At 46.8% G+C, this 15,317-nt stretch overlaps 1 protein-coding gene across 1 annotated transcript in view; it reads left to right on the forward strand.

Moving 5' to 3' along the window:
- Positions 1 to 15,317, forward strand: part of MYO7A (myosin VIIA) — a 116,009-nt gene that overhangs the window by 4,690 nt on the left and 96,002 nt on the right. Inside the window, exons 3-4 of the mRNA XM_074980896.1 lie at positions 1,298 to 1,450; positions 13,984 to 14,168. Of these exons, the coding sequence (XP_074836997.1) occupies positions 1,298 to 1,450; positions 13,984 to 14,168 (338 nt within the window). The remainder of the gene's footprint in view (positions 1 to 1,297; positions 1,451 to 13,983; positions 14,169 to 15,317) is intronic.

Raw genomic sequence — 15,317 nt, forward strand, 5'->3', positions numbered from 1 at the left:
TCTTCTACTTTGCCCATTTTTGGCTGCTGACCAGCGCCGCTTAAACCAGAGCAAGGTCCGGGGTGAATTAGGCACTCAGCAAAGCCCAGCAGATCTGGCCACCAAAATCAAAAAAGTCTCGAATACAGTGATTATCTTACTGCTTACATTGCAGCAGTCTCTAGAGGCCCCAGTTGAGATTAGGTCCCATTGTGCTAGGTGCTGTACAAAAGGAGTGACCAGGTGACCTTATTTTATTGGGACCATCCCAGTTATTAGGGGCTTTGTCTTTTATAGGACCCTATTCCCTGCCCCCATCTCAGTTATTCATACTTGCTCTCTGGTCACTCTATGTAGAAACGCTGGTTTAGAAAGAGTCCCTACTCTAAAGCGAACACAGAATAATAGGTTTCCCTGGAATCGGAATGCATCTGCACTCATCCTCAGAGCGACTCAAGGAGAAGATAAGTGGATTGTCAGACCAGTGGTCTCTCTGGTTGAGTATTCCACAACTGAGCAGTAATGGGTGTTTCAGAGAAAGATCCAAGTCTCTCCCTCCATCACAAGCGGTGATGAGGTTCTATATCCCTTATCATTATTTTTATTCTTGTTTATCCTTGTTAATGCTGTACAGACACTCATTATTCACGTATGGCCTGATTTTCTCTTCCCTAAGGCCCCATTACACCACCTTGGCAGTGCAAAAGGTACTTAAAGTGGGTTTAAATGTCACACCCACTTTTAAAGCTTCTTTATATTACCAGATCCACGTGAAGGGGCCTGAGAGTCAGTGAGAATCACGTCTATAAATGCCTAATTGCCTTTCTTTTCTGTGTTCCTGCTAAGCTCTTGGCTTCAGCAGTGCTCTGGGATGGAGAGTGGGGTTACTGTATTTGGCCTTTAAAAAAAGGACACCCCTCAGAGGGAATGTATCTGTAACGGTATCTACCCACTCGCATGATATTAATGTACTATAATAGTATACATAATACATTAGTGGTAGATACTGATACAGATACACTCCCTCTCAGAGGTGTGCTCTTTTTTAAAAGTCCAAACACGGTAATTCTAACAGTGAGTCTCACCTGCGAACTGATCATGTTAAAACATAGACTGGTCTTGCAGAGAGCTGAGCGATCATTTCCTTTTCACTGTGATTCTTTAAAGTTAATAGCTGTGCCACCCTAAGTACTGTATACATCCTTCATCCTCCCCTTTTTGAATCTGTCAAGGGGCCTATCACTGTATGCTCACTGTTGACCTCTTCTACCTTTTTATTTATTTATTATTTACTTAAAATATTTTTTTTTCTTTCTAGGAGCACTGGATTTTCCCTCACAATGCCAGCCACATCAAACCCATGCACCCAACCTCTATCCATGGGGTGGAGGACATGATCCGCCTGGGGGACCTGAATGAAGCTGGGATCCTGCGGAACTTGCTCATTCGCTACCGGGAGCACCTTATCTATGTAAGTCCTTCCTCCAGCCACCCCAACCCCTGCCCCCAGCATGTGTCCTCTCACCTCAGTTGTAGTGTGCCTATTTTCATCTATGTCCTGAACTGGTCCGTGCAGGGCTAGAGATGCTCCTGGACATTTACTGAGTTGGGGAAAGGATGTATCCTCTGAATGTTAATTAAATCTGATTCCTTGCATGTGACCAAATGCAGCGTGCCCTCACCTCTGGGCTAGCAGACACTAGCTCCAGAATGCAGGAGTTTCTGCACTGTGCTTTTGGGTGATGCATTAAACTGAGTTTCTTGTTGGCCAAGTGGAAACTAGATCCTATGGCCCATGTAACAATTAACCATCCCCAGGATTTGTCTGGGCACCCTTTAAGATTGCAACATGTGGAGCTGACCTAGCTGAGGATTCTATGCACAGGAGAAACAGTAGAAGAATCCACATGGTGTGCATGCTGTGCTAGTGTCGGGGGTTCAGGGTGAACGTGGTCTGTTTTGGCTATCTGTGCCTGCGAACCAGTAAGTGAAGGCAGCAGGTTCTGGGAGTAAGGAGAGGACAGGTTCTGTGCATTAAATAACCTGGTGCAATAAGACAGTGAGTTTGCAATACCTGATGTGTCTGGTTGAGACTCATTAATTCTGACTTTCCTGGGTTCTCTCAGTTGCGTGTTGGTTGCTATGATATTTTTCTTTAGAACTCTTAAGCTCCTGACATGCACATGGGGCCTTACAGACCCCTGCAAGTTCTGTTTGACTCAGTGAAGCAACTGTAAAATCAGCATTGTGAATTTGTCGGTTTGTCTCCCAGTCCGCCAATACCCAGTGTGCTCAATTCCCCAGCTTTGTAAACTCATCCATTTCCTCCTGATGTCACATGGCTTTTTCTTACACTCCCACAACACAGATTCTTCCCTCTGTGACACTTGTACAGCTGCATTGGTTTTGTTATGATTTTAATTAAGAACGTAGTTCAGAGGCAAATCGAGTAGCATGGATGTTCTACTAAAACATTACATATCCAGAAAGAAAGGAGTCAATATTCAAAGGGCCCTTGTTCTACCAGTTTCAGAATCTCTGGCTGCTGACTTGAAGAGGGTTATAAGATGCACATTTTTATGCCTGAAGTAAAACATACCTGTAGTTCAGGCACACGCACTGTTTGATGTTGCCTAATAGTCAATGTAATTGTGTAAGCACCAGGCATTGCAGGATTGTTCTTAAACTGTAAGCCTTGCAAGCACTCACTGGCAAAAGTACATTGTTTTATGACTTCATCCATGTCTACAATCCAGGAAAACATAACCCCCATTCCTTATAAACACAAATCATGCTAACCCCGGACTGAGACCCAGAGTCCTAAGACCCCACAGGGATGGAGTGTCTGACACTGAATCAAACTGTGTTGCGTTGCAGTATGGACATAGCCCTCCTGGATTCCTGCTCTGGGAGTCCACCCAAAGTATCCCACAAATGGACATTCTCAAGTTTAATGCATATCAAGTTTTCCCACACTGCACCATGAAACGAAGGGCAACCGCATTTTGGGAGAGCAGTAGGATGTCTCGGTTATGGGTCATTGGGCTCGGGCGTGCATAATGTAGTGTAGATGCTGGAGCCCCTGGAGTTACAAATAAGCGTAGCTGCTGGAGCCTAAGTTAACAAATGCAGGATCAGCTAATGTGAGTTCTGCTTACACTGGGCTTACACTACAGTGTAGACCTGCCCTCCAAGGACTTCATAGGCCAGAAGGGACCATCATGGTCATCTAGATGCTTGTTAGAATCTTAGGGAAACTATTCAAACCAGGCTGGTGGATGGAGTGGGAGGCAAAGGGGACAATTGCCCAGGGGTCTGGGCAATGTAAAAGGGTCTGGGGCTCCTGGCTGTTGCCACTACAGCAGCAGCAGCAGCAGCGAGGAGTACACTGATGCTTTTAAATTGCAGCAATTTAACCACGGTAGCAGTGTGGTGGCATACTTATAAATCACAGTAGCAGTAGTGGCATGTGGCACGTATGCGTGCATCCTCCAGCCACCACCCATGGTACGGCTCTTCGCACGAGGCATCCAGGGCCAACAATGGCAGTGAGAGAAGGAGGGGAAAGGGCAGATGCTCAGGGCCCTTTAAATTTCTGCCAGAGCCTTGGGCAGTGAAGGCTGGGCACTACTGAAAGTGGAGGCTAGCCCCCAGCCTCATCTCTTCTTCCCAAGGCCCCACACCTTGCAGGGGCCCTGAGCCAGGCCCCACCACCTTGCCCAGAAGCCTGGCATTTCTGCTGGCAGCCCTGATCCAAATCTCTCATGTCCAGAAGGCCAGGTTGGAGAACTCCCGAGAACAGGCTTCCCTAACATCTAGCGAGACAGAGAGGACTCCGCCTCTGTTTGCAGGTCCCGCTCTGCTCAGCTCTCTCACATGCACACATCTCACAAAAGTTCAAGAGAGTTCAGATGCTTGAGTATGACTCAGGGTGGTCATGACTCATAAGACTTCTAGTGGATCCTGTTTCGAGGTAGGCCCAAGAGCAGCCTTTCCTTTCAGTATTTTGGCAGACCTACCCTATGCCTCAGATGGAACAGGAAGCACATGAAAATGAGGAAAAAAGGTTACTTCCACATTTTCCAAATCTCAGAAATGCTGGGCTTGGTTCCAGAGCTGGATAAATTCTCTGGTTCATGTCATGCAGGAGGCCAGACCGTACCCTCCTACTTGTCCCTTCCAGCCTTGAGACCTATGAAGAACCAATGCAGTCAAAGTAGGGTTAGCAATAACTATGGACACAATTTACTCATAGAGGTCACAGATTCCATGACTTTTAGGAACCTCCATGACTTCTATGGCATCAGGTCACTCATCTCCAGTGGAGCTCAAGGGTCAGTCCTCCTTGGGGGGCTAGTCCTTCCATCCCAAGTTATTTTTAATTAAAGTTGGGGCAGGTTGTGAGCTTCCATGAATTTCTGTTTATTGCCCATGACTTGTCCTTAACTTTTACTAAAAATAACCACGCCAAAATATTACCCTTAGCAATAGCCTGATGTTTGAACAATTCCGTCAGCAATTCCTGATGTTGAACAACACACTTTCAGCTTTTCAGAAACCAGTCTGCAACATCTCACCATCTATTGCATTGTATAGATTTTGAAGGGTGGAAGACAGTAGGGGTGTGGGGAGAGCTGAAAATAGCCTCCCAATAATTTTGTGGTAGCTTGGGATGGAATATAATTCCTTTTGATTTTTGTTTCATAAAAAAGAAGTGTGCTGATGTGGTGGGAAGAGTTAACGTAACCTCTTAGAATATGTGTTTAAGGGAGCTGGGTAAGGCCAGCTGGTTTATATGTAACAAACAGTTGTCTTGGGTAAAGGTAAAAATCAGCTGCTTCCCAGTCATGTCATCCTCAGCATTTTTGAGACTGTCTCCTGTTTCTTAGTGCTGTTGACTGGGGACAGATTCTTCTCAAGGTTCCAATATTCTTCTTTCCCTGTATGGGTGGGTCTTTCATAGGCATAATACACCCCGTCTTCAGACTTGAACCAGCAAAGTCCCGCAGCCTTCGACTGGAAAAGAGATGACTATGCAGGAATATGATGGAGGTCTATAAAATCATGACTGGTTCAGAGAAAGTAAATATGGAACCATTATTTACTCCTCATAAAACAAGAACTAGGGGGCACCAAATACAACAAACAGAAGGACGTATCTCTTCACACAATGCACAGTCAACCTGTGGGACTCCTTGACAAAGAAGTAGATAAAGACCAACACTAAATTAAGGTTAAGAAAAGAACTAGATACATTTCTGGAGGATGGGTCCATCATTAGCTATTAGCCAGGGTGGGCAGGGATGGTGTCCCTAACCTCTGTTGGCAAGAAGCAAGGAAAGGGAGACAAGATGGATCACTGTTCTGTTCATTCCCCTGGGGCCCTGCGTTAGCCACTTTTAGACAGGATACTGGGTTAGATGGACCTTTGGTCTGACCCAGTATGAACAGTGTTATGTTCTAATCCCCTGTTTACTGCTGGAGGAACAGAGGCGTGGGGAAGTTAAAGCCCACACTTATGACTCCGCAGTTTGGCACCTAAATAAATGGCTCCATGCTCAGATTTTTTACGAGTGGAAGCATTCGGTATCTCTGATGTTTGTGCCATCGATTTAGGGGCCTACATCAGAGCACGCAAATCTGGAAATGCTGGCCCAAGGCTCCAGTAGGATTCAGTGTTTAACCCACCATTAACTCTCAGGAGTTATAGGCCCCCAGCCCTGCAGTAAGGCCCCGCTGGTGATGTCTGATGGAGGAGACCAAAGTGCTCTTTTCTCCTAGGCTAGCAGGACCCTGAACTGAGGGTGTGCTCTACAGGGGTGTCAGGACGCCTGCTGTGGCACACCCAGCAGGTTCAAGTAGTGATGTGAATGGGCTTGGCAGGATGGCTTGCCCCAGTGTGCGTGAAGGAAAAGGTGAGGATGCCTGGGTGCCAGCCCTAAGGCAAGGCAGGATCATGTGGTCATTTTCGGAACAACAGAGCCCCTGTGGGAAGAAAGTCCACCAAAATGCCCTGTCCCTAGTTTCACATGTACAAAGAGGAGGGCTACTTTAGAGTGAGTCTCAGGAGGAAACCAAGCATCAGGAAGCCAGAGTAGAGTAACGGGAGTCACTGTTGTGCCAGGAAGAGAGTCTTGTGCTGATGGGGTGTAACCCACACACCTCCAGGATGTGGTTCACCATCCCATGCAGTGGCACTGAGAACACTTACACAGAGAGAGAATGAGGCCAGTCTACACTAGACCTTAAAGTTGATCAAAGATACACAACTCCAGCTGTGGCAACTGCATAGGTGGAATCAACTTATCTATGATCGATTTACTTGGCCATCCTCACTGAGGGAGGTCGACAGGAGAAACTCCGCCTTCAACCTCCCTTACTCCTCGGGAGACTGAGTACGTGGGTACACTGTCAACCCCTGAGAGTTCGGTTTTGTGCATCCCTGCTAGGCACGCAAAATCAATCCCCGGAGATTGACCCTGACCGGGTCAATCTGCCAGCTAGTGTAGACGTACCCTTAGTCTCCCCTACAGCCGTAGCTGAGAGCCGGGTGGTTTTCAGCTCAAACTGTAGAGGCTCCTGCACTAGGCTCCGAGGTCCCAGTTTTGCGTCCACCTTTGAGTCCCAGTTATAGGGGCACTTCCCATGCTGCCAGGCATGAGGCTCTCTGCCCATGGCCATCGTTCTCTGTGCCCCACCAGATGTCCCTGTCCTGGGCCCTGAAGCGTCTGGTGTCTTAGTGAGCACTTGTCTACTCTACTGCTGATGTAGAGGCAGGCGTGAGCTGATCTCCTCCTGTGGGTGTCTGTGCAGCAGGAAGTGAGCCCCATCTTCAGGAGGAGATTGGCAGCAGAGTTCTGAGTGCCGGGTGGATGCTGGGTGTCTGTGCCTCCAGCCAGTGCATTAACCTTTCATTAGCTGTGAGCAGTGAGGCCCCAGGGTTCTGTCTCTTGTGAGGAGTTTAGCCTCTCTGCAGCGATGAATTTTTAATCTCTTTAACAGCGCCAGGCTTGCCCGCGCTAACTGAAATACTGCACCATTCCCTGAGCCTTATGCTGTGTCGGGTCTGCCGCAAAGTGAGGTGGCTGCTAGAGGCACACACATCCCAAGATATCCCCAAAGGTATGAGGAGACAAAGAGAGTAGCACAGGCATGGCTAGAGGGGCCGTACAGCTGGGCCAATCATTTCTAGCAAAGAATTTATTCAATCCCCTGTTTCTGTTTGTGATTTGCCTGCAAAAGGTCTGCAGGGATATTTAGGCCAGGTCTTCACGACCTGTGCTTTCCCTGGGTAGGAGTCCAGGGGTGCTCTGTGATCAGCAAGGTGCTCTTAGCATGGCTGCAGCTGTATCACCTGAACATGTCTACATATGCATGCAGGAGCTTAAATTTAGTCTTCGCTTTTTTAAGATTTTGATCAAGATTTTAAAATCTGATGAACAAAGAGGAAAACAGATTGGCTTTTAGTGCTGACATCACTGAGGTTTTCTATGAGACGTGATGCAAGTTGGTCAGAGAGAGCAAAATACTGACAGATGAATGAACCAGAGGAAAAGTGAGTAGAGTGTTAGGATGTGTTTTTGGCAGTTCTGCAAAGCTGTGCATGCCCCTGTGATCGGACCCGAGGAGGTAGAGACCAACCCAGCAAGCAGCGGTTCCATTAGGTACAATTTGTCCCCACTGGTACTATTCAGTATGGTCTATGAAAGCCTACACTGCGTGAGGGGTTCCTGGGGTTGCTGAAGTAAGAGCAAACCTTGCAATGAGGCTTCTGACAATGTGTCTTCGCAGTTTAGCTGGCTCAGGTGAAAGCCCCATGATTTTCAGCAGAAAGGGACTTAGGGGTTATGGTGGATGAAAGGCTGGATATGAGTAAGCAGTGTGCCCTTGTAGCCAAGAAGGCTAATGGCACGTTAGGGTGCATTAGAAGGAGCATTTTGAGCAAATCTAGAGAAGTAGTTATTCTCCTCTATTCGGCACTGGTGAGGCCACTTCTGGAATATTGTGTCCAGTTTTGGCCCCCTGAGTATAAAAATGATGTGGATGTGCTGGAGCAAGTTCAGCAGAGGGCAACAAAAATGATTAAGGGTCTGTAGCACAAATTTGGGCTTGTTTAGTTTACAGAAGAGAAGACTTAGGGGTGATTTAATAGCAGCCTTCAACTTCCTGAAGTGGAGCTCTAAAGCGTAGGGTGAGAAACTGTTCTCAGTGGTGTCAGATGGCAGAACAAGGAATAATGGTCTGAAGTTAAAGAGGGAGGGGTATATGTTGGATTTTAGGAAAAACTACCTCACCAGGAGGGTGGTGAAGCATTGGAATGCGTTGCCTAGAGAAGTGGTGGATTCTCCATCCCTTGAGGTTTTTAAATCCCGGCTTGACAAGGTCCTGGCTGCGATGACTTAGTGGGGGTTGATCCTGCTTGAAGCAGGTGGCTGGACTAGATGACCTCCTAAGGTCCCTTCCAGCCCTGTGATTCTATGATTTGATGAAAGGCTTTTGTAGTTAGTCCTGCTCTAAAACAAAACATATTTTCCTTTTTCTCCTTCCTTTCTTTTTATCCCTAAGACCAACTGTGGTGGGAGGGTAAGTATAACACACACAGCTACTGAGCCATCTCCCATTGTTGCAACACATTGTCACATCTCTCGCTGGCTCACTCGTTTGCATTCACCATTTGTGGCATTTCTCATTTGCCTTGCACTGCTTCTCTGCTGCTCGTGAATGCACCCAAACCATTATCCCTTTGGCTGCAGTGCTTGCCACCGTGACAGAAATGTGGCCTCTTTCTAGAAGAGTAAAGTCCTGAGCCTGCGGATGTGATGCCAGAGGGGCAGGGCTCTTACCAGCTATGTGTAATAATCCGGTTCGGAGGAAATAAGCATCTGCAACACAATGAAACGGATTACACAAGTGATCTTGTGCATGGCTCATGCTTATATGTGCTGAGAAAAACTGTGCTGAAAAGCGGGGGTGCTTCATTGTGACACTGGGTTACTGAGCATGGTTTCATCTATCTGGAGATGCACTCACAGCCATCTGCTACTCAGTAGGGGTTATAGGAGTGTCTGCTCATGGTGTGACTTTAAATTCCCTGAGGAGCTAAAACTCTGAATTTGGGGTGCTCTGGGAATCAGGCTGAGAGTTTGTTATGTGGCTAATGAAAATGTAGGTCACATGGGCAGTAACAAGTTTGCAGTGGAACAGCATTTTGTGGTGTAAGCCATTGGCTGTCCTAGAACCATTACCTGCGCATACAGCCAAGCTGATCTTTACACCAAGACTGGAAATGAGCAGTGGACCTGAAAACAAGAATTGCAAATATTTTCTTGCAGCTGCTCTTTGACCCTTTGATCTTTACACCATAACAGAGAGGCCTGGAAATGAGCAGTGGACCTGGAAATGGGAATAGCAGCTATTTTCTTGTAGCTGCCCTTTGACCCGTTGTCAGTTTGGGACCAAAGTTTTGAATGCTGTCAGCTGTTAAAATTGGGCAAGCTGTGTGAATTTGTGAACAAGGAACAGGTCAAACCAAGCTCATCTCTTGAGATAACTCAGGAGTATATGCTGACAGTCTTTCAGTGATTACAAGGAAAAGGTGAGTGAGGTCAACAAGACATTTCTGCCACAAATGGTTAACTCCTTCAAAAAGATAATAGTCAGCATCATGGGTCTTGGCAAGACAGACAACTTACCTCCAGAAAGGCTGGAATTTGGAGAAGTCACAAACTTACACCAAAAGGAAAGACAAGAGAGAAAGCTGTGCTGGTCTATATATTATGAAAACAAAAAAACAGTCCAGTAGCACTTCAAAGACTAACAGAATAATTTATTAGGTGATGAGCTTTCGTGGGAAAGTGGGTCTGTTCCATGAAAGCTCATTGCCTAATAAATTATTCTGTTAGTCTTTAAAGTGCTACTGGGCTGCTTTTTTGTTTCAAAAGGAAAGTCAGTGTTTCTGAGAATAAGCCTAATCTATATTTACCATGAGATTACCACACTGCAACCGATCTTCCAGGGTTAGATTTTGCCTTGTCTGTTAAGATGCGGCAAAATTGACTTCTCTGGGCTCAGCCGTCAACCCTGTACTATCTCATGAGGTAAGGGACATTGGCGCAAGCCTAAAGAGGCCTGGACTACACTAGACAAGAAAGTCGATTCTGATACATCAATTCTACCTATGCTAATGGCGTAGCTAGAATTGCTTATCTGAAATCGACTTTCTTCCCTAATGTAGATCTACCCTGAGTTGTGAGGTGATGAACTGGGATATTTCCACCTCTATGTGCTGTTAAACATGTCCCTAAAATTGCCCTGGAAATGCTCATGATTTGTAATCTCACTAAGTTAAGAAGCATCCTAAAAACTTCTGGCATCTTTTAGGTTGTGAGTTCAAAACAAGCCCAGGGTTCTATCAGAGAATTATTATCTTTTGTTAATTGTGAAAGGAGTTTGAGGGGTCCAGTTCCCATGGGAATTGGTTCCTATGTCTGGCACTAGCTAAGAAACAGTCTTATTGAAAGTCTGAGCAGATGCCAAGGGGTGAGCAGGCCAGAGAGAGCAAGCTATCCTCCCATGCCTTGATGTGTCCCTCCCAAATCCGGATTGAAGCACATCAGCAGGATTGTGTGGGAGAAACTTGAACTGGGGCTGCCCATGCTGGTCTATAGGTCTTCTCAGGAGCACTGCTTTTCAAACTCACTCTACCTGCAACTTGCAATGTAGGGTAGAGAGAGAAGGCTGGAACATGCCTTTACTCCCTATTAAGGTTCTTTAATTAGTTTCCTGAGGACACCATGGAAATATTCTTGATCACTCTTAATCTTAGGGTCAATACCTGTTGGCTGTCTAAGAAAGCTACCTACCATGTCTGCACTCCCACACAGCTCAACCCCTGATAAAGCCTAATACAGTTCTTCATAACAGGGAGCATTCCATGGAATGGGCTACCTTGCTGCTCTCGGCTGGTGATATTAGAATGTGCTATTAAAAGGATGTAAGTCTTTTTTCTTTTTTTAAATTAAAATGACTAACTCTTACTTTGGCAAATGTGTTCTAGGCACCATTGGTCTTTTCATCTCTGAATCCAACAGGAGATAAAGGATTTTGACACTGATTGTGTCCTTTACCTTTGGCTTGGGATACACAACTCTTGTCCTGGTCTGTTATCAATATAAAATGGTTATTCTTCTCCAAGTAATGTCCCTTTACTCTAGAGGTCTTCACATCCCTGAGCCTCAGATCAGAGATTTTTAGTTGCAGTGTCCATTTGGCCCATTCGCCCCATCTCCCTCTGTGCTGTCTTGCTGTATGCTGCTGTGTGCAAAAAGCACTCTCAGATTCTCACCGGTTATTGGCATGAGATAGAGCTTTAGCAGAGCCCATTGACAGACTCTTTTCAGGGTTTTTTCCTACTAATTTTCTTTCTTCTCTCTTCACTTATTTTAAAAAAAAGAGTCTATTTCTCTTATAGAATATTTATCTCCCTAGTGTGCATTAACTTTGCCTAGTTCTTTCCATTCTGGAGGCAAACCCTAACGAGGATATGCCTGTCTTCTCCAGGTTTAAACCCTGCTTCTTGTTTTGAAGTCTTTCCTGTCAGCAATGGCCAACCCCACTGCCTTCTCTCCCTCAGAGAGAGATGTGCCTCGGAAGTGCACATTTTGTCTATCATTAAAATCCAGAACCAAAACTGCCACGAGCTAAAATTAGGGCTGCTCATGATGGAAAGCTAACTCCGAACAGCCTCCGACCCTTGGCCGATGACCCTCAGATAGAGTCCCATTGAGACTGATCTAACAATATCTTTGGATCAGCACTCTCCAGTGACTTCAAAGAGGAAACCCTTGGATTCCCTCTCAGGGAAGTCTCAAAAACGCAGGCCACAAGTTCTTCAAGTAGGAAACCAGCCAAGAGAATAAGGTCATTTGGTGTTTAGGTTTCTTAAAGGTAAGGGTAAAACCCACCCTTGAATCAGAGATCCTACACCATCATGGGACCTAGTCTTGTCTTACACTGCCTTACAAAGTCACCCTTCGAGCCCAGGGCCCCTTGCTCACTTCTATACCTCTCTACAAATTCTGCCTTCCAACTGGCTGCTTAGATAGTATGAGAGAGGGGCACCCTAATAATCTAGTCCCCACTTTATGTTTTTGTTAAGGAGGTCACATTGTGTCCACACCCTAAATTCCTACCAAAAGTACCTTCAGCCTTCCATGTACATCAGCTTCTTCACCTTGCCGCATTCGTTCACATACCACACTGGAATAAGTAGTAGTAGGCATCCTTCAGTCTGCATAGACTATGGATCGCGCCCTTTAAAGTTTCAATTGAGGACTTCATTTACAGTGTCTACTGTGACTATAAAGACCCACACGAGAGTGACAGTCCTTGCTGCATCTCTCGCAGATGTAGTGGGTGTCTGGCAAGTCCTTATTGTGCTTTCTGTGTGCTCGCTTCTCCTCTGCTAGCTGTCTGATCTTCAACTCGCCCCTCTGAAGGCCCTTGTGTAACCCCTGCCTCCATCTGCTGCGGTCGTCTGCTAGTTCTTCCCAGTTGTCCAGCTCGACGTCTACCTCTCTGAGGTCTCTCTTGCAGACATCTCTGTAACGCAACTGGGGGCGGCCGGGAGGTCTTTTGCCAGAGGCTAGCTCACCATACAGGATGTCTTTTGGAATCCTTCCATCATTCATCCTGTGGACGTGGCCAAGCCAGCGGAGCTGACGCTGCCTGAGGAGGGTGTGCATGGTTGGGATTCCAGCTTGCTCGAGGACGGCGGTGCTGGTCACTCTGTCCTTCCATGATATTCCAAGGATGCGCCTAAGAGAGGCAATACTGCACACACTCAACATCTGGAGAACATTAGCCTTTTCTTTGGAAAGGACAAAATCTTTCAGAAGGTTTCCAAGACCGTTCCGCTCCATCACAGACACGTCTTAAGAGATCCCCAATATTGAGCAAATGCTCCCTAGATGGATAGCGGCTGAATATGAGCTTCTGACTCGTCTTTGCTTCTATTTTAACAGCGGTGTCAACAGCCACCACAAGCCCCAGGGCAAGGAGGGAGGGCAGCTTGGCTCCACACCCCTGCAAGTGGGAGGGCCAAGGGTGGAAGGGGCGGGGCTTAGGGCAGTCAGAACTTAGCACCAGCTGCACCACAGTGTTGGGCACCCTCCCTTCAAAGCTGCACGGAGTAGCGCTGCTGTGGCAGTTCAAAGGAGCCCGGAACTCAGGCAGCCACTGCGGTCGAAGAAGCCGTGATAGTGGACAGAGCTCTGTGCCTCTTTGAAATGCTGGGCCCCAGTGAAACTGCTTCCCTGGCTGCCTCCTCGCTCTCCCCATCAGCAGGCCTGATTTTGACCCTAGTTACATGTCCTCCTCCCCAGCACCTCCTGCCAAATGACGACTGCTACCTGCACGACAGTACAAAGACTCCTTCCACCCTTTGCCTCCTCCGCTGCCCCACGGCATCACAAAAGGAGGGTGGTAGGAAGGTGAACAAGGTCCCCAGGGAGCAGGTGTCTGATACCATAGCACAGCTCCTGAGTGATCTATTGTTTAGGTAGATCTAAGGCCTTTTCCAAGTGGCTGTTGTGCGACACACCTCTGTTACTTGACGTGTCTGACATATTTCAAACAACAGAGCTATAATGACTCTGCAAACAGCTATCTTGTTCGGGCAGGCAAGACAGCAGTCCCTTGCAATACGTCTGACAGATGTGGTTCTCTGGTGGCTCTGGCCAGGCTTTTTGCAGAGATTGACCCATGCTGAAAACTTGGATCTAAACTTCACAGTGATCAGAATTTGGCTCTGAATTTTGGATTTGGGGTTTTTGCTTCAATTTTACTGCAGAATTCACTCTGAATATGGCATTTTGAAATGAGCAGCATCTTTCCACTGGCTCTTGAAAATCCTGTCTTATTTTGTCTTTGTTGTTGGTCTGGGGTGCCAAAGCTTCTAGGGTGCGGCACCTTGTCCTAATAAACCTCTTTGTGCTTCTCCTCTAGACATATACAGGTTCGATACTGGTGGCAGTGAACCCCTACCAGCTGTTGCCTATCTACTCCCCAGAGCAGATTCGGCTGTACACCAACAAAAAGATCGGGGAGATGCCACCTCATATCTTTGCAATAGCTGACAACTGCTACTACAACATGCAACGCAACAACAGGGACCAGTGTTGCATCATAAGGTGGGTGTGGGAATGTCAGGCCCCAGAACAGGTGCTGAATTAGGACTCCACCCTGCCAAAGGTGCTGAGAAGACTCACCTTTAATGCTTGTAAAAAGTGCAAGGTAGACCCCCCTGGAAGCTAAAGTCTCAAGCACGTTTAGTCAAACAGCACAGTATAGACAAGGACAGGGCTGGCTTCCCCACACCAGCCTATTAGCATGGACCCTCCTGGAGGAGTGTAAGGGAAGTTCACAGACTGTGGGTACATCTGTGCTCGAGCTGGGGGTGTAATTTCCAGCTCAGGTTGACCTATGTCTTCAAGCTTAGAACAGGTCTACACTAGACCTGAAAGTCGATCCTAGATACACAATTGTAGCTGGAATCAACTTATCTAGGATCAACTTATACTGCCTTTCTCACTAGGGGAGGTCAAAGGGAGAAACTCTCATATCGATCTCCCTTACTCCTCTCAATAATGAGGAGTACGGGGTCGACTGTTGAGCCCGGATAGTTCGATTTCACACATCCCAAATAAAGGCATGAAATAGAACCTCAGAAGATCGACCCTGACTGGGTTGATCTGCCGGCAAGTGTAGATGTACTCTCAGATTCAGCTAGTATGCTAATGATGATGTGTAACTACTGCAGCACGAACAGCAGGACGGGCTAGCCGCAACCCTACCAACAACACCAGGTACTTATTTGTGTGCCTTGCCCAACCTACTGCCACCCCACCCACGGCTATGTTTCTGTTGTCAGCATCTTAGCACAGTCAGAGCCAGCACACACCTGTCTTCCCAAGGTGGGAACTACACCTCCGGCTCAAGCGTCAACATACCTATGACTTGGCCTCATTGCTGGGGCTGATTGATTAAGTAATTGTGTTCAGTCAGAGGCCTTATGGGTGGAAAAGACCTATTAGATCACCCAGTTCATATTCCTCCCAATGCAGGGTCAGTCAAGCTTAGTTTTTAACATTCCCAGTGAGAGGCCTACTACCGCTTTGATAATTATTTTACAGCCTAATAGATGTGACTCTCAAGATGTGATTTCTGATATGCATCTTAAACTTTCCCTTCAGTGTTATCCCATTATTCCTATGATAACTGTAGGCTCAAAGATCTATAGCTTTTAAGACCAGAAAGGCCCAGTATCATCACCTAGGCTT

The sequence above is a fragment of the Carettochelys insculpta genome, chromosome 1 (genome assembly GCF_033958435.1).
Source record: "Carettochelys insculpta isolate YL-2023 chromosome 1, ASM3395843v1, whole genome shotgun sequence".
Lineage (NCBI taxonomy): Eukaryota > Metazoa > Chordata > Testudines > Carettochelyidae > Carettochelys > Carettochelys insculpta.